The 20006-nt window shown below is 40.7% G+C and overlaps 1 protein-coding gene across 1 annotated transcript; it reads right to left on the minus strand.

Moving 5' to 3' along the window:
- Nucleotides 1–2549: 2549 nt before the first annotated feature.
- Nucleotides 2550–19116, minus strand: LOC115793782 (uncharacterized). Its single transcript, XM_030748893.1, has 10 exons — nt 18944–19116; nt 17183–17328; nt 13572–13653; nt 12564–12699; nt 11932–12134; nt 11636–11772; nt 11023–11164; nt 10657–10938; nt 4688–10346; nt 2550–3879 (listed from the first exon to the last, which is right to left on the minus strand). Exons 1-10 carry the CDS (start codon nt 19067–19069, stop codon nt 3857–3859), a joined length of 6936 nt encoding a protein of 2311 aa, XP_030604753.1. The 5' UTR covers nt 19070–19116; the 3' UTR covers nt 2550–3856.
- Between the last annotated feature and the right edge of the window lie 890 nt (nt 19117–20006).

The following is a 20006-nucleotide window of genomic DNA, read 5'->3' on the forward strand; positions in this document are numbered from 1 at the left end:
AATTAAAACCCTTGTCTGCCTAATATATGTGTCGCTGATGTGCTAATTTTGTTTTTTTTTTGTTTGCTTTTAAATTAAAACAAATTTTGTCTTCATTTTTTTTAAAGTCTAAAAAATACAGTAGGTGTAATATGTGTTTTATTGTACAATGTAGACTCCTGTGCATCTAAATATACATAAATATAATACATAGATACAATACTAACTCAAAAAATGAGTTGGAAGGGTGTTACTGGTCCCTTAAGAAGCCTATGGCATGAGAAATGCACATTACTTTGCTCGTGTTTCTAATGACAGTCCATCTCTCAGTCACACAGACACACCTGTGGGGGGAATTTGACTCTTCATGTGGTCTCCTATTTCTTTTTCTCCCTCCTCTTCAGCCTTCTCACTCTCGCTCTGTCTGGGTTAAAGACAACAAACAGTATTAACTCATGGAAAACAAAGAGATCGGCTTTCTGTCTGGCCTTCGTGACCGTCGGCCTCTTAAGCTGCCTCAGGACTTGTATGTCCGATTTCTCTATCTGTCTATATCATTGTCTGATTGCAGTGATTGGTAGTGTAACAGCAGTTACTACCATCAAATACAGAAAGCCTCACCTACCGAACCACAAACATTTGCTAAATTTTGAAATCTGAAAACCCTGGATATCACCAAAGTCCATCTGGCATGACCAAGAATTCATTTTTTGGCCACCTATTATCAAAGTTTATGAGTGCTTTGCCTCTTATTAATGCTTCTCTTCATAGCTGGGCTGACCTCCTGGAGAATGTTCCTCACTCACTTTATGTTGCCAAGATCTTTCTGATAGATTTTTGGCTTTGTATTGAGAGCACTTTTGACTCCAGATGCCAAAGTTGGAGTCCTCCTCAGACCTTTGACCTGCTTAATTGAAAGAAATAAGGAAGAGCCCACACCTGTCCATGAAACCGCATTTGAATCAAATCACAAAAATAAGGCTGCATATTAAAAATCATTCATTCTTTAATATTTCCTCCAATTTATATGTGATTACCATCAAATTATTTTCTAATGGCCACTTTATTAGGTACAGCTGTTCAACTACTTAACGCAGATATCTAATCAGCCAGTCACATGGCAGCAACTCAGTGCATTTAGGCATGCAGACATGGTCAAAACAACTTGGTGAAATTTAAAACAAGCATCAGAATAGGAGGGGGAAAGTTGATTTAAATTACTCTGAATGTGGTAGGCTGCCAGACAGGCAGGTATGTTTTAGGAACTGCTAATCTACTGGGATTTCCCCATGCAACCAGCTCTAGGGTTTACAGAGAAATGTCTGAAAAAGAGAAAACATCCAGTGAGCAGCAGTTCTCAGGGCAAAAATGCCTTACTGATCCCAGAGGTCAGAGGAGAATGGCCAGACTGCTCCAAGCTGATAAGACAGAAACTCAAATAATCACATGAAAACATGTGTTGTTGGTGTTGGTGGTGTAATGCTGTGGGGGATTTTTTCTTTGCACACTTCGGACCCCTTAATGCCAACTGAGGATCATTTAAATGCCACAGCTTACCCGAGTACTGCTGCTCTGCTGACCACATTCACCCCTTTGCGACCACAGTTTAGCAACTATGTCAAAAAGCTAAGCAAATAATCTAAAACTAGTTTCTTGAACATGACAGTGAGTTCACTGTATCGCCGCCAGTTACCAGTAGAGCACCTTTGGGATATAGTGGGAGATTCATATTATGGATGTGCAAGAGGGTACCTGGGTGGTTTAGTGGTAAAGCGGGCAACCACATACATATACCACGTTGTGGTGCGGGTTTGCGTCCCGGCCCGTCGCCAATTTGCCTGCATGTCTTCCCCTTTATCTTTGCCCCATTTCCTGTCTCTCTCCACTGATGATAAAAGCTGCTGTGGCCAAAAATGCAAAAAAAATGGATGTGCAGGAGACAACTCTGCAGCACCTGTGTGACACCAAGATGTCAACATGGACCAAAATCTCTGAGGAATGTTTCCAGCACCTTGTTGAATCTTTGCCGAGACCGCTCTGAAGGCAGACGTCCAACCCAGTACTAACAGGGTGTACCTAATAAACTGGCCAGTGAGTGTATCTTTAACTTATAAGTTTCAGTCATTGGCTAAATATGACCCCAAATATAGGTTGAAATGTATAGCATTTAATTTCCATATCCAGCTCACATCTGCTCAGGGGGTCCTGACAATGACGGTCTAAAACTGGAGCATTTCATAGTAATGCTACATGCCATTCTCCTGAAAAACTTTGACCTTTCAAATAGTTTCACAAGCTTACTTTTAAACTTTAATATTAAAACTGGCAAAAGAACATGCAAAGTCTGGCAAAGGAGACGTTTACTCAGGACATAATGTCTTCTTTTCCTCTGTAGATATCCAGCACTCCAGTATATCTTTATCCAGCGCAGTATTTTATTTCCTACTTTTGGCGTAAGCCGCTCTTTCCTCTGATATAAGGACATGTCTCGTGTGTCTCTGGTATCAGATACCATCTCAAGTCCAGCAGAATCAACGCCATTTGAAATAAGTTTTATTGTTTTTCTTCAAGAACAAAATATAAACCCAGCTCCAACATCCCTTTATATAATTAGCCACTGAAACTCTTCAAATATTTACAAAAGATAGAAAATAAAACATAAATAAATATAACCTGCTGCTGCTCATGAAAGACTGGTTTGGCCTCCCAGTAACATTTAAAACTGTTAGTTTATGCCTGCCACTTTTGCTTCTCTCTGAAGGAGAGGATTCTTCCCAATAAAGAAATCAAAAATGTCTCTATGGTTTTAAAAAAAAAAATCTGATTAAATGATAAAATATACTATAAACCAGAGGGTAAGCTAGTCCACTCTTGGGAATTAAAGAAACAATAAATAATTGAATTCAGCAATAAATTAATGGGACACTGGCACGTTTTGCAGTTATTGCTCAGTTCAGTTTTCCAGATGTAATTAAAAATGAATCCAATTCTTTATTCCATACAGTGGTAAAGAAGAGTGGAGCAGCTTTTTATGCTGCAAAAACAGCAAAGAATACTGAATTCATGGCCAAACAAACAAAAAAAAGTTAACATGATTCAGAAATTGGTGAACAGTGACCCCTACTGGTTAATTGTGGTATGGACAAGCAGCTTAGACCTAATAAACCACATAGGTAAGTTTTTTTTTTGTTTTAATTAGAAATACAATTAGCATTTAAACAAGAAATATTCATTAAAAACTTTTCAAAGAAAACTCTGATACAGCAATCTTACAACTTTAGAGTTTAGACTTGGTCTAAGTGAACATGTTAAAACAGCATGAACTTGCAGGATTCTTTCACTGTATATCCCCACCGCTTTAGTTAAAGGTGGAACAAATTAACTGAGAAAATTTTATGAGAAGAGTGCAAAAAGCAAAGAATATTTTATGGCTTACTGTGAAAAATATGTATCCTTATTACAGCAACAGCCTTGTCAGTTTTGTTTTTTTCACAGCTTTCAACAGTCCAATCTTTAACCCACAAAGCTCAACTTCCATATCAGGTAAAAGAGCTGGAAAACAGCATGGCGATTCCAGAGCAGGCACTTCAGTAGCTGTCCTCCTAACAAACTGACTGCGGATTCAGTTCAGCAGCTGTTTTTACTGATTGGCTCTTAGGTCACGTGTTCTGGCTGCTCCCGGGCCTTGCTCTTCAGACACACACACACAGCAGCAGCAGAAATCCGGTAAGCCTTTCAGTTCTCGTTGCGCGTCTCCGGATGCATGAGTCTTTGCACAGAGTAACACAAAAGTCATCCAGAGTGCACCGATCTGTTGAGGTACAATCGATCCTCGTGCTCCATGCAGATCCACAGGTTACGTATCACAGATCTCAGTTCATTTCGCCTCAAACACGATACCTTAAGGATGAAAACAAACAAAAATTTACAACAGCTACATACAGCAGCATGTTTTTTTTTGTTTGTTTTTATGAATGGCCCAGTTAGCTCAGTTAAAGCCAAAAAAAATGTGAATTCAAGCAAGCCTTGTATTGAATTGTGATGTGTCCCCTTACATCTAGCCATCCTCAATAATGCAAATATTTTAAACCCAAAGTTCAAAAGAAAAAAAAAGAAAAAAATCACTCACTTGTAATATGTAATGAAGGGGAAAATTAGCTATATATACCAACACATTATTTTTTTCTTCCAGTTTATAAACGTGGACTTTCTCATGGGACTATAGTGCTGTAAATTTGTTTTCTTTAAAGAAAGAAACCTGCCAACGTCACAAGAAAATCAGGAAATTTTATGGGGAAAAAAGTACTACAAGACAGAAAACTGCTTAATTAAGAGAAACACAGGAATAGTGTTTTCTTTTTCTTTTAAATCACAGAACTACGTCTCTCTACTTTCCAGAGTTAAGTTAGAAAGAAGTTCACATTTGAAATCCTAAGAAACATAATTAGAACACCAACAGCACCTCTTTGTCTTCAACCATATAATTAAGGAAGACAAACTACAAGCTCATTTTCATTGATTTTCTTCCATCCTAGTCTAAGACACTGATCTTAGTGTTGCAGCTGACTGTGAGTAGAGTCTGCACAGGCCGTTTACAAACCGGTACAACAAAAACATGTTCCTCCTTAGCTATTTTTTTTCTCGTACATTTGCCTAGCTTTTGGAGTCAGCCTCGTAGAACTACCAGTAATCAAGACGGCCTACTCACCCTCATCATCCGAGTCAAATCCAAAGAGGTCCGAGCACTTCTGCAGCTGGCGATGAGACTGCAGTTCCTCGACACTGTTGAAAGTGGCGAAACAGCTGGCACATCGTTGTCTCTGCACAGCTGACATCAAACAGACCTGCGTGAAAGGGCTGCTCATCTGATAGGGCGGGACAGGCGACACATCCTTCCTTCGTTTTGGCATAGTGATATACTTCTCATCCAGGTATGCTGTAGGCGGCAGACGCATGTACGGCTTCTTGCTGTACTCTGCGAGAGTCTCCTTGAACACTGAGGACTTCACATCTTCACCTTTACCTGATGCTTGTCCGTTTGTTATTACAGAGTATCCAGGGCCACTGTTTGTAGACTGTGGGGTTTCTGTCCCCTCTGGGGTCCCTTCTGTCCCTGCTTTGGCCTCAGTGAGCGGGGACACTTCAGCTTTCGAATTTTCGGGCTTCTTAGATGCTGATCGAACTGCACTCTCTTTGCGTTGTTTCTTGACAGTCTTTGTGTCATCCTTCTGAACACTCTTCCGCTTCTTATCTGCTTTGCTAGAGGCTGGGTTTTTCTTTTTCAGGGATTTCTCCTTATTCGTTACCTTCTGCAAGCTCCCTTCAGGTGCAGAGGGCAGACAAGTCTTTTCATTTAAGATGTCAGAAGTAGCAGCAGGTATGGAGGAAAATGAGCTGTCTTTTGATGCACCCGAGTTTTCTTCCTTTCCTTTTCCCTCCTCATCAAGAGCACTCAGCTCTGCTGTTCCATCATTTTGCTGAATACATTTTGACTTCGCCGTCTTTTTCACTGCAGATGGTTTGCTGTGATCTGCCTTGAGAGACTTTCTGTCCCCCTTTTTATTAATATTTTTGTGCTTCTTATTTGCCTTGCCTGAGTGCGGAGAAGCTGTCTGAGTAGTCTTCCCTTCTTTTGTTGCTAGTGATTTCTTGGACCTTTCCTCCCTTTTCAATTTCTGTACTCTCTGCGCTGTGGGTTGAACATCTAAACTGCTAGATGGCACAGAGTCACCAGAGCCATTTTGTGTTGAGTCTGTGCGGTCCACCTTTGCTTTCCCCTCATCAACAGAACTTTCTACTGCTGCTGCTTTGGCCTCAACTTGTGGGCCATCAGATTTGGACTTAGCAGGTTGTGTTGAGGCTGATGGGATGGCTCCGTTTCGATTAGGGCAATTCTTCTTGACAGTCTTTTTGCCGACTTTACCATTTGCAATCTCATGCTTTTTTGCCTTGCTGGAGTCTGAGGAAGCAGTTCGACTGTTCTTGTCTTCTTTTTTGACAAGTGATTTCTTTGACTTTTCCTCTGTTTTTAACTTCTGTGCCTTCTCTGTGGTGGGTGATACATTTAAGCTGGCAGCTGGGACAGAAAGAACTGAGTCACCAGAGTGCTTTTGAGTCAAGTCTTTGTTTTCCACCTTTGTTTTTCCCTCATCAGCAAAACCTTTCACTGCTGCTCCTCTGGCCTCAACGTCTGGGACAGCAGATTTGGATGTGGCATGGGTTTTTAAGGCTGACGGGATGGCAGGTTGTAGGTTTTTCTTGAAAGTCTCGTCATCTTTACTGTTTGCAATCTTTGACTTCTTTAGGTCTGGAGGTGCAGAATGATTTTTAATTTTAACCCATCTACTTAATGACTTTCGTCTTTTAATTCCAGAGATGGTAATGCCTGATTGTTTTGAACTGTTAAATGATGAAGGCTTTAGTTTGACGTGATTCCTTCTAATCTCTTTGCCTACTGATTTCTTTGACTTTGATTTACTGGTTGACATCGCTCCAGTTTCACCTCCATCTTGGGCCTGCTGATGTTTCTCTTTACTTAACTTGTTACTCTCCATTGCATTGACAGCTCTCTCAGGAAAATGAAGCTGGGCGGTGCTCTTCTGGCTCTTGTGCAGAGCAGTTTTTCCTTTCACCATTTCACTGTTTTGACCAGCATCAGTGTTTTCATCATCCACTGCATAGGTTAACTTAGGTGGCCGGCCTCTTCTTTTAGGACCTTTTGTGTTTACTTTGACTTGCTTTTTCTTCTTCAGGTTATGCCTTACTTTGCTGCTGTGTTTTGACAACGATGATGAGATAACTTTGTGAATTTTGGGAGCTGTCAAGGTTGTACTTGTTCCATGCCCTTTTCTTAAAGTATGCTTTAATCTAAGGTTCGAATCAGTAGGCTGTGGAGAGGTGTCCTTGTTAGAAAGATTCTTCAATACATTTGAATCCTTGTCCTCGATTTCCTTTATCAACTTCTGTTTTATCAAAGATGAGCTGCCTGTGGAGAGAGGAGCAGCTTTATCCTGTTTTTTTGTCAGCAACTCTTGACTTGCATGTTCTCGTAACTTTGGAGCAGTCTCTCCTGAACTCTGCTGCTTCTTCCCAACTGGCAGGTCACTATGTTTGTCGCCTCCTTGTGCATTTGTGTCTTTCTCTGGTTTAGTAGATTTGAAACCATAGTGTTCTCTTTCATGAAGGTTCAGTGCCCAAAGACAAATAAATAGTTGAGAACATCCAGGGAGGCAGCACACTGCCTGCAGCGGACTGTGCTTCCTGGCATGGCGTCTCATTTCCATTCCGGTTTTGAACCTGGCAGTACAACCCTGATGAAGGCAAGGATGCCTTGGACTCTGTCTGTGTCTTTCAACGTGGTGTCGAAAATGTTCGAAACTCCATAAAACCCTCATGCAAATACTACATTTATTGTTTCCGACATGGAACGCCAGCTCTAAAGGTTTGAGCTCACCATGGTGATCATCGAGTGCATGGTACAGAAGCGCAACACGGTTCTTTGAAAGGTCAGTAAAAAAAGAGCATCCATCTGCAGGACAGCTAACTCTCTCATGTGGCTCAATATCGTTTTCTGCAACACCTTTCCCATTTTGTTTTGTAGCTTTCTTCAATCCCTGCAGAGATTCTTTCACCTTTATTTTATCTTCTGTGGAACAGGCTAACTTTTTGTCTGCCTGAACTGATGTTGAGGAAGATCCTAAGTCTACATCTTGTACAAGTAAAGACTTTTCTTCCACATAACTTTTCAATCTGTTAAATTTCTTCTTTTTGTCAATATGCCCATTCACTTTATGAACAAGAGTTTTACTAATAAGGTGCTTAGACATGTTTTGTTTTTCTTGTGAAGATGAACCATCTGCTGACCTGTTAGTAGATCTTAATTTTCTGCATTCGAGTGGTGGGCTTACTGACTTAGGACAGGCAGCGGATTTCCTTGGTCTCCCCTTACTCTGACACCCAGAAGATGTGTTTGCTTTGGTTTTAGGCATGGAGACATCTTTGGTGTCAGGAACCCCATTTTCTTGGGCTTTGATCCTCTTTAGCTTTTCTATATGATCAGAGAGGTGCATCATGGCCAGGAGGTCATCTGTGAACACTGTCCCACAGAACATGCACTCATCTTTACGATAATGGAACATTGCATGTTCTACAACACGAGGTCCTATGAAGTCCTTTTTGCAGAAGGTACAACAGTACTCCAACTTGGATTCCTCTGATTCTAGTGGTGTTTCCATAAACTCACTGTTCTCACAGGTATCTAAACTGTCATCCTGAGTTTGAGCAGTTCCATCAACTACTGAGGCCTCCTGTTGTTGTAAAGAGCAGCTGGAGGTAGTCTGCATTTTTTGAGGATTTCTAGGTTTATTTCCAACTCTCAAATCTTTGGAGGCACTATTGGTTGGAGTTCGCTCTTTGTCAATCTTCAGGTCTCGAGCAAGGTGCCCAGGGGGAAGATCAGTCACCATTTCTGTTACTAGCGTCAGGGAAGATATGTCACTTATACTGTCCTGGTCTGTATGTGTATAGGTAGTCTCTGTTTTCGATAACTTACTTAGACTGGCTTTATTTCTTCCAGGACTTGATTCATTTTTACAAGGCACATGTCCTCTCGAGCCTTTATGTGGACCCATTGTGACATCCATCCCACAAACATCGTTTCTGACTTCCTCAGAATTTATGCCACTTTCGGACTGGGAAGAAACTGAGTTAAATTCTTGTTCTCCATCTTGGCACTGTGACTGCACACGACCAGCAGTTCTAGACTTAGAAACAATTGCTTTATTGGAAACTTGGTGGATTTTGTCAGTAACTTTCTTCTGATTTTTGTCTGATGTGGAACTCTGAGATACCTCAGCTTTTGAGAAATCTTTTGCCGTTGGAGGTTTGCCTAAAACTGTGGATTTTGAGGCAATAGTAACTTTCATTTCAACAGTGGGCTCTTCACATGCCTCTACTGTTGAAGCAATGGTGGAAACTTGAGGGATTTCATCTAAACTTGGAACTTGTGTTGCTGCTGAAGACACTGCGGTATCTTCCATTTCAGAAGCTGATTTTTCAGGGAGCTTTCTTGCTAAAGTGCTTTCCGAGTGTTTTCCTGTTTTTTCAGCTTGAGGCATCTTATGTAAAACTGGGGATTTTGCCACTTTTCCTGCTGCCACCTTCGATGGAGCAAGACTGGCTTTCATCTCAATAGCACACTTTTCAGAGAGCTCTCTTACTGAAGATGTCTTTCCTGAGACAGTCTGAGCGTCTATAACTCGGGATCCTCTATCTTTACCTGCTTCTGTTGCCCGAGAGGCGATTCCAGCTTTCGTCTCAGCGGCAGGTTTTCCACAAAGCTCTTTTGGCGGATCTTTTGGAGGACTACCTTGAACAGAAGACCGCGTGATTGTGGACACTGAGCTGTGAATATTCAGCCCGTTACCTTTTCCTTTTTGCCGCCTAGCATAACAATGTAACTGCTGGACAAACACAGATGTATCTCGTGCTCTGAGAATCACCTCGTTGCGATGCACAGTCTTGACGGGTTGTAATGTGGCAGGAAGCTTCACAGTAGATTTGTAAAGAAGCACTTGAGGGAACCCTCTCTGTCTGTTGCAAACATCTTCATTAAATGTACCCATAAGTTCATTGTCTGGTAAGGACAGCTCCAGAATTACTTGTGGAGGAGGATCTGGCTTAAGACAGTCCAAAGAAAACCCTTTCTGATACTTAATGTCTTCACTTGCATTTGAATGAGAGTTCACTGAAGATTTGTGTTTGGTGTTGTTCTTGATATGACCAGTTTCGGATCTGAGAGATGACTGATGGTGCTTTTCATGCTTGAACCCATGCCTTTTGACCTTCAGGGGAACGTTCTCTTCGAGAGTTCCTGAGTCTTCTAGGAGCCACTTTGGTTTTCTAATTCTCCGTTTTGGGAGATTCCTTTCTGATAACCGTGTAATGCGTCTATGTTGCTCATATCCTTGAGCCACATTGTCCCGTATTCTGTCTAGCTGCCAAAATGAGCGCCTCAAAGGTTCGGGAGGTCTTGACCCTTGGCTGCCCTTCTTCTTTGCACTGTGATCAACATTTCCTGGTGTTTTTCCTGGACCTATCCTTAGTCTTTTGGATAGTCTGTTGGGATCCTCTTTGTGATGCCGCTTCTTAGCTGCTGCCTGAAGTGCACTTTTACTTCCTTTCTGACATGCTGACGTGCTTGATCGAAATGCAGAGTCTTTGGTGCAGTAGTTTGAAATCCATTTGTCTTCCATGATTTCTTCAAGGGCAGCACTAACCCCTTTCTCATTCATCAGCTTCAAACAGTTGGTCCGCAAAGCAATGAGGTTCCAAAACTCAGGATCAAAGTATAGATCCTTCTTCAAAACCTGAGAAAAGAAGTATGAAGTCTTTTAGCATTATCTAAATATACGTGCACACTTTTCTAATTACCACATCTGAAATTGTGATTTAGAGCTGTGTAGCCATATATTAACTACTTAACTATTTAAAAGCCATTGAACTACTGCAGTGACACAAGGATTTCTTGCTATAGCTACCTCTCATGACAAACATCTATGCAGCAAGAAGAAAAGACAGTATAGTTTTCCCAGAGAGTTTATAATATACAGTAATATATCTATTCTGCAAGTAAAATGTCTGTGCTTCTATGAAGTTAGTTTAGAAAAGATGCTCTACCTGCAGCATTTCAAAGCGAACATTATTTCCAATAGAGCTGTTCTCTGCGTGGTACTCCTGATCAGGATGCATGTAAAGGAGGTAGACCATCTTGTAGGATTCAACAGTGCGCTCCAGGAAGAAGACGAGAAGAGCACATGCCCGGCATACCTCCAGATCATTGTGTAGCAGGCCAGCAATGGTTTTGTAGATAAGAGATTTTGTGAGGACATCACAGGGAAGACAAGACTTCAGTGCATTAGCACAGAGCTCCACGCAAAATTGGATACCATCTTCTCCGACCTAATGAGACAACAACAATGGCGTTAAATATTAATTTTATGCATACATGTATAGAAATCCTGACCGCTTATTAAATGGCCTCACTTCTTGAAGTATGGCTCTGATGAATGGAAAGATTGAGTTGACATTAGTGGCAGACAGCATCAACTGGCGAGTCTCCTCTAAAAGAGCTTGCTTGGATGTGTTCAACCGAGTATGAAGTTTAGTCCATAAGAAGACAAGATCGCTGCAAAGAAGGGGGGAAAAAAGAAGTAAAATCTGTTCTTGATGCTCAACTGAAGGGCTGTAAACACTGCATTTTTTTTTCAAATATATATTTATTGAACTTTTTTGCAAAGTAGGTAAGACAGAAACATAACGTGCAATACCAGCAACAGTGTACAAAATATAGACAAACCAAAGAGCACATAAAAATCATATATGGCTGAATAAACTGACAGCAGCATAGATAAACAAAAAGAAAAAAGGGGGGGGGGGGATTGAGTAAAATAATTTAGAAATAGTAGTTCAGGGAGAGTAAGAAAGGTCAACATATATACTGAAGTTTGATATCAACTCAATATCCAACTGTAACTCTGCATGTTGATCCCAGGTAAACACTGCATTAAAAATAACTTTCCTGCTGTGATATGTGTAGAACAGGCCTCACTTAGCATCACATATATAACTTATTATAATTTGTTTTAAGTTTACTTACCACAAACAGTACATGTCTCCCCTCCAGAGCTGCTGTGTCAGGAAGGCTGTGCTGAGAGCTAAGAGCAACTCATCCTTTTCCTCAAACTCCAGGTTACAGATGAGGTGCACTGCATTTTTGCCATTTAGATCTGTCACCTAAAAGACATCAGGCAATCAATTCTAGTTCAAGAACATAAAGTCTTCGTATAGTTGTATGTAAGACATGGAGCCCCACAACCTACAAGTGGGTGAGTATACACTGAAGGACAGCAAGTACTTGAGTCAAATATCAAGGTTTTATTGCATTTTACCCACCTCTTTATGTAGACAGTCATGCTGTGAAGTTTTGTAAAGCCACGTGAGGTAGACCTGGAGGAAGAACAAGTGTTGTCCTGTGTCGGGATGCCGAGAACAACACTTAGCCAGGGCTGCAGCCTCATTAATGCGCTCATAGGATAAAAGGTACCGCACGCGAAGCTCAAAGAACACTGGCAGCTCAGAGCTGATGTATCCATCCACTGAAGGAAGTTAGAACAGAGAGATAGTTTAAGTTTGTACCAGAACAACCCATGATTACTCAGTTTTATGTAAGATAACCTCTAGATGGTATTAAAAATTTATAAAGGGCACTGGAGGAGCAGGAACCTAATTTGGCTCCATTCAGCAACTAAAACTGATTATTTCTGACAGAATATGAAAATTTTATTTTTTTTATATATTAAAAAAAAAAAAAAAACTTTCTGGTACTATGAAGTGTTATTTTAATCTCCATGACTTTCCAAGTGACCAACTGGAATAAGATGTAGATTTTTTTTTTTTTTTAACTGAGACAAGGTGAAACTGATACACTAAACCGTAAAAGACAGCTGATGGTAATGTCATGGTAGCTAGCATGTTGGAGTTACACCAGTATAAGCACTAGTATAAGCACTAATTACACCACTGACCTTCATTCTGAGGTAAACTGGACTCGCTGAGGATTGCTTGTAAGGCCGGGTTGGCCCAAGGCCCACCACTTTGAACCAAACGCTCCACCTGAAGTAAGTGAACATTCTGATGCGTTGCAAGAGCCAAATAACATTCCTGGCAGAGAAAACAAAAACCAGCATCTTAATGTCCCATTGTATCAGAGTACACGAAAGATATCACACAGCATGTTCAGATGTGCATAGTTATAATATTAATGCTTTGTCTGATGTGATTTTTCCCATTTAATCCCCTGATCAGAAAGCTACACCTCTTCCTAAATTGGAAAACCCACAACCTATAAATATGCTATTATAATTTGATTTCAAACATGTACTTACTGCATCCAACTGGTCTCCAGAATCCCCTAAAGTTATATTTTTTGTGTAACTACACCACACGTTACCTTTTGGACCAGGATTGTGTTTCAGAGTACCTGGTGATGCTGCAAAACCTACTTGTAGGTGCACACAAACTCAAATTTTAGGTGAGCACAAAAAACAAAAAACCCAGTTATCTTAAGAATCTGAAAATAACCTTAGACCAGAGTCGGCAACCTGTAATCCGGAAAGAGCCATTTGAATCCAGTTTCCACAGAAAACAAAACATTGAGAGCTGCAAATACTACCGGAAGCCGGTAGCAGCTACCGCGAGTGACGCATATATTGAGAAACGAAAATAAATAAATAGATAAAATTATTTTATTTTAATATTTCAAGATCACAATAATGTTCCAATTTAAAACTACAACAAAAACCGAACTGACAAAAATAAAATGCACTTCAATTGGATACTTATAATTTACTTCCGCGAGCCGCAGATTAAGCCTGGATGAGCCGCGGGTTGCCAACCCCTGCCTTAGGCTAAAAGGTCAAACACAAGTGATGAAGCGGCCTGACAATAACATTTGAGGTGATGAGCGGTATAGAGCGGAATCAAATTTTACAAATATCTGTTGATTATTCTGCAGGGAAACACTTTATTCTCACCTGGAATGTATCAGTAAAGTGTTTCAGGGGCTCCTGATAGAAGTCCTTCTGGTCAAAGAAAAGCAGTAACTCAAAAACACTCCTGTGAAAAGATCAAAGGAATAAATGCTCATCTCCAAGCTACATGAAAACTTAAATCTGTATATTCACAGAAAGCTCATTATCTGTGTGGCTCTAAAGACAAACTGTGATGATATATGGAAGGCTGATGGACGAATTTAGGTCAGTGACTGGCAGCATGGCAAAGGTTTTCTTGCCTTGCAAATTTGCTTCATGAGCCAATGAAAACAATTTCCCTTCAATTCCACAGAAGTTGCAACCAAAGGCCCAGAATTAAGATGTTGCAGTTATCTACACTAGAAGTGACTATAAGGGATTTTCCTGTATTTAATTTCATATACGTAGGTGCTTAATAAGAAAGTGTTACTCTCTTTTAAATCAATGTTTTTTTCCTGATGGTGTGTGATATGTCAAATTTTGTGTGTACATTTTTCAGGAATCTATTACACAAGACCAGCTTCTGAAGGTGATGCACAACTCTAAGGAAGAATCAAGACAGACAACTTTTAGCTTTCCCAAGGAAATCAAGAAGTTGTTATGCAAACATTAAAGTACTTTTAGAAATTTGAGATCACTGTCTGGCCGCACTTTATAACTTTCAACAACATCTGTAATAAGTCTTTATTCTCACAATGTTATGGTACTGTAAGTGTGATAACAGCTTCCCAGTAAGTGTTAGACTGAACCGACGGGGAAAGAATCATTTTAAGACCTTTTGGGTTGTGTCAACCCACTTCACCACTTTGCAGCACATCCAAAAACTGCAAACATACAGAGAACGCTATCGCAGCTGTGAAATACCCCATGTGTCCAAACTGCTGACCATTTGGTGTTAGCGTCATCCATGGCTCATTAGCTCGCACACTAGCAACTGGTGCACTGCTGCTGATGTGTGGTGTAGTAAACACAGAACCATTAACTGAACAGATCAGCCTGTTCTCACCTATAACCAGTCTAGCTTTTTGGAATATATCCGATTGAAATATCAAACGGGTACATCCCTAATGTAACTTCAGATAACACTGAAGTTCTTGTGCTCGGCCCCACAAATCTTAGAAACGTGGTGTCGAGCCAGGTCCTTACCCTGGATGGCATTACTTTGGCCTCCAGTAACACTGTGAGAAATCTTGGGAGTCATTTTTGACCAGGATATGTCCGTCACACACAGCACTGCTGCAGACAGTAGGGCTGTGCAATATCATACTGTCTGCAATAATACCAGTACACATTTTTTTTGTGATACAAAAATGCCATATCACAATATCCCTGCTATAGCAAAAATAGTGACTTTACATTCCCTAGTGTACATAACTAAACAAGCCCAGACACATCTGACAGGAAGAGTCACATCAGCCTCCGATGATGATTTAAGTACCTAAAAAGGAAGCTACTTCAACAGCCTCCAACAAAGCACAGTACTCTGCAAAACACTGTTCCCAATAAAGTGGAAAAAACCTGTTTTGCCACTTGGAAGCAAAAATAAATACATTATTAAAAACACACCATTGAGTACAACCTGGCTACAATTAAAATATCCAGGAAAAACACTATCTAGGATACTTCTGTGCTTACATTTGACTCCCGCTGTGTCACTACTATTGCACTGCTGGTACCATGTGGCAACAGACTCACACTTCAAATTAGGAAGTGTGTCAGCACTGACAGCAGCTCACTGGAAAAGGAGGATGGAAAATGCCCTTCATTTACTTACACTATCGTCACCCTTCCAAAATAATGGCCTGAACAATTTTTTTTTTTTTTTTTTCAAAAAACAAAAACTGAACCAAATATTGAAAATATGATGATTCAGGCAAAAATAAACTTCTTGTTCTAGGGTGATGAAATGCTACTGCCTGCAAGCATTAATAAAACATTTTTTCTATATTTGACTTTTTGTCCCCCCAACATTGTCAGAAATATTGCAAATTTTCGTGAAATACTGTGATAATTTGAGATTGTATTGCCTACCCCGTAGTAGACAAGCAGGCGCACCCCCCCCCCCCCCCCCCCCCCACTAGCAGCTGAACACTTAAACAGCAGCGCAACAAACCTGGTGAAGCATCTTAGAGACTGACACCCTGGTATATATGTGGAACTTTGGGAGGTCAGTAAAGCTCCCATTTCAACAGCACCGATGTATTAAACAGTTATCCTACATGTTAATCAGGACGGGGCATGCATTAACATTAGCTCTTTAACTATTAGCAGTTACTCACATTAGCCAACTCATTATATATCATTTTATTTTATAGGGAAGCAGCTATGGCTAACAATAAAACAGTAATGTTAATGTTGGAGCTTTGAAACAAACATTATCCAGCCTGTACATTTGTAACATTAGTAGACAGTGTCAGTTTAACAGGATAACAATTATTTGTGTCTACAAATTGTCATGTTTCTCTAAGAGTTGAAGTTGGGACAAGTCCATCTGCAGTCAGACAGAAATGCAGCAGTCCACTTTAAATATTTGATCACTTCAAGGACAGGAGATGGGGCTCTACCTGAATACATGCACAAAACAGTTCTGTTCTAAACTTTATTTAAAAACAATTATGCCTCTATATTTTTTCTCCTATGCTCTTGAAAATAGTATTAAGTATGGAGAATTATATCAAGTTTGAAATTCTAGGTTTGGTTTGATTTGGTCTAGCAATGTTCCTGGCAACTTATTTCTTAACAATTTTGGCAAAGAGCAAATGAAAGAAAAAAATGACTGGTCTAAAAGTGTAAGAACACAGAGGAAACAATCAAAAGTGAACATATTTAGGAGCCATTTCAAACCGTTAATCACTTTCTTACATAATCAAATCATATTTTAAAATGCACTAAAATATACGACTCTCTGAACCACGTGAAACATGGTGATTTTTTAAAATCAGATTAGTCTGCCAAGTGTGGCTAACAGTGCACCAGCAAACCACACATCTGTGCACAGTGTGGTTACACAATGCTCAGATCAAGTGTGTATATGTCAGTTTCAGCTGATACAGCTGAGATTCAACCACAAATTTCTAGATAAGAGTCTCTCAGAGCCTCATTGGTCATCTGTCTCACTTTCCATCTTGTCGTAGAGACAGAATTGCCTCCACGTGTCAAATGACTGTGTAACACTTAACTGGTGGTGTACAATAATAACTTGTTTAGCCGACTACCAAGGGCAGGAATATTTAATCTCACACTATGGCTACAGTCTTGCATTTCAGTACTGTTTGGAATTCACAGAAATCACTCAACTGGTGCAGCCTCTGCAAATAGATTTAAAAGCAGCTGTGTAATTAGTAAACAATTCAACTTTGCCATCCAACACTGTCTGTCTGACTATGTCCATATTAAAAGCAAAGCTATGCAGAATATGGGGATGTTTTGGAAACAAAAGTGTTGTACTTGTAGTGTAAGTAGGAGCGACAACAGCACTTATAAATAATTCCATGACAACTTAAGAATATGAAAAATTGTGTCTGGAAACAACTGCAAATCACAGCAAATCTGTGGCAGTGAGTTAGATCTACAAAGACTGAAAGCAACCTCTTTTGGGAGGTCTGCGTACTTACAAAGCCAGGCTACTGAGCGTGCGGAGCACGTGATCACAGTTCGAAGCGAAGGAGGATGAGGCTCGAGCAAAATAGCACAGAGCAATCTCAAGGATCCTGAGCTGAGGCAGGGGCACCTGCCAGCGAGAGGCGTACTCCTCCACCAGCTGCAAAGGCAAAAAACAAAACACATCAAAAACTAAAAGTAAATTCGCAAAGAATGTCAGTGTTTTAGAGGTTCTGACTGCAACACGCCAGTGATGCTTGTAACTGCAATTACAAGCATCTGTTTATATGACGTTATAGTTAAGATCTGCGGGTTTCAGATGCTTTTTTTGGACAGATACTCTAATCATTTTAACCTACTGCGACCTGAGCTCCTGTTTGCAATGCATTTTTAATTTCTCCTCCATAATTTATGATTAGACAGACCTGATATGTATATAAACCAAGCTTCCACTTCAAACAGGAAGTTATGTTGTTACATGGTTGTTACATACTTTTGTAAATTAAAAAAAAAAATGTCCTCAGATGGGGACAATGGGCAATGTTGACAATAAAGTCAACATGGCTTAAGACAAAATGTAATGTCCCCCATATGTGGATGCAGGATCATAGGAGGTTAACAAGAAGATTCACTACAGTGCTCTTGCAGGGCCCATCACTAAGTAAAATCTGTTTACAGCTGATCTGTGAAATCCCAATGTCCTTATGTTGCCCTCTAATGGTGGAGATCCCCAGTGGAATTCAATGAAGTGTTAACCCTCAGCCAATGCTGAGTTTAGGCCTTTGTCCAACTACAGCTGTTAGTTCCCTCCTAAACTAAAACCAAGCATATTAGCAAGGCATCAAAACTCGAGTATGGCACCTGCAATATTACCCCACAATATCTGGTACAGTAATTATATTTCACTTTGTTTCCTTATTCCTTAAGTTATTCTCTATTATGTTTTGTTAAAACTCTCAAGCTCTAGCACAATAATTGACTTCCAAATAAATCAAGTTTAATTGAAAAACACTAACGCTTAATGAGTTCCTCTCCAAGAGTGCCGAAACTGTGTTTATCACTTAAATTTGTCAACAGGAAACAGTACACTTGGCTGTTTCCAGTGATTGTAACTGCACAAACATGAATCTATCTCGCTGTTTTGACAGTGCAAAGTTGCCCAACGCGCCCCAATAACTGCCATTTCAATGCGTTTCGGTGTGAAATGCAACTACTGTGAGACCCGCGGGCTATAAAACCATTTAGTGATGCCATGAACTGTTTTCCATAACTGTGACATATTAAAAGTGAGCTACAAAACAAACGCCTTACTGTACAGGAGACTCAATAGTACTGCAACTTCAGTGTAATCACTACCAAGACCTACTGTAATCGTGCAAACGCCCCTGGCCAGCAGCTACTTTGGTAAACACTCAGCGTACTATCTATGCTAACTTGCAAGCAAATTCTGGGCTAGCTGGCTCAAGCGATCATTAGCCAAGTTAGCCTGAAAGCTGGAGCATTAAACAAGCACTGTCACTATGTCGCTGCTCAAGTGGCTCCAGCGTTTTGCTAAAAACGTGTGTATGCGAGCTTAGGTTACTTGACACACTGTTTAATACGCCAAACAGGCTTGTTTTTAAAGCGACTGCAGCTAGTCAGCTACATGACAACGAGCTTAGCCGCTAATGCTAGCCGTGAGTAACTAGTAGTTCTGGGGGAGGGGAGTCGGCTAACATATATGCTTGTCTTTGACAGCAAGCCTGCGCCTGTAACTTCGGCTCCGGGTCCATTACCTTGCAAAAGTCAGAGCAGAACGGTTCACCGTCGCCTCGGCGTTCATCATTTGAGTAGTGGCTAAACAAAGTCTGCAGTTGTTTTTCTAGCTGCTCTAACTCGTACACACTGCTCTCCTCCGCCATACTGCCTGTCTAGCCTCGCTCGTAGCAGCCAGCACACAACACATACATCGCCACGGTCAACGACTTGCATTGACAGCGCTGATTGGATACCAGGAGCGCAAAGTGACGCGCTCATTTACCACACCAGCGTACGCCGACGGGAGCTAGTTAAGGGCGGATTCCTGCATACTGTTATGGGCACCCGGTTTGACAGTCACTCCCAGTAACTGCCCGCCGGTACGGTGTTACCAGAAGCCCATTACATGCACCACAAACCACATGGCAAACACAAACACAGCGCGTTAATGACTGCTAATATTTGCGTTCACGTCCCATTTATAAACTTGGAAAAGTCATTAATCATTGTGCATTTAAACGCAATATCCTTTATATCTTATAAGACAGCCTTTATTAGTCCCATAGTTGGGAAATTCACATTATTACAGCAGCAAATTGGACAAAGCAGAATAAACAGATGCAGCATAACCTATAGCAATAATAGAGAAAAATGTACACTATTTAAGGTAAAAGAAGTATAATATTGGAGGAACCAGCCAGTTCACAAAGCATGGCACAACACAGAAGAGCCACCCCGACAGGACAAGACTCAGCTGTACTACTGCACCTGAAGGACAAAGGACACACGTTTGAGGATGCCAACATTCACATTTTGAACCGGAAGATAGATGGTTTGAAAGAGGAGTAAAAGAAGCCATCTATTGAGCCCGCGCTCACACCTTTCTTCAACTGACCTCAACAGGTCACTTGATTAGGTCTCACAGTAGTTTCACCCGAAACCACTGATTGACCCACGCCTTTTTCCACACCTTGACACATGTGATTATGGACATGATCAATACTGGGTCAATGAACACCTCCAGGGGATAACCCCAATACCTGGGACTGTACTGTCCACCTTTTGGTTTTAGAACTGAAGAAGCCTTTTGTCCAGTCCACT

The sequence above is a fragment of the Archocentrus centrarchus genome, chromosome 2 (assembly GCF_007364275.1).
Source record: "Archocentrus centrarchus isolate MPI-CPG fArcCen1 chromosome 2, fArcCen1, whole genome shotgun sequence".
NCBI lineage: Eukaryota > Metazoa > Chordata > Actinopteri > Cichliformes > Cichlidae > Archocentrus > Archocentrus centrarchus.

What these genes read in the sequence shown, in the direction of transcription:
- LOC115793782 (XM_030748893.1), bottom strand. Translation starts at nt 19,069, where the DNA reads ATGGCGGAGGAGAGCAGTGTGTACGAGTTAGAGCAGCTAGAAAAACAA. An exon ending in ACTTTACTGATACATTCCAG is followed by an intron (nt 12,700 to 13,571) that starts GTGAGAATAAAG and finishes TTTCTCTGCCAG; the next exon opens with GAATGTTATTTGGCTCTTGC. An exon ending in CAGTTTACCTCAGAATGAAG is followed by an intron (nt 12,135 to 12,563) that starts GTCAGTGGTGTA and finishes AACTTCCTTCAG; the next exon opens with TGGATGGATACATCAGCTCT.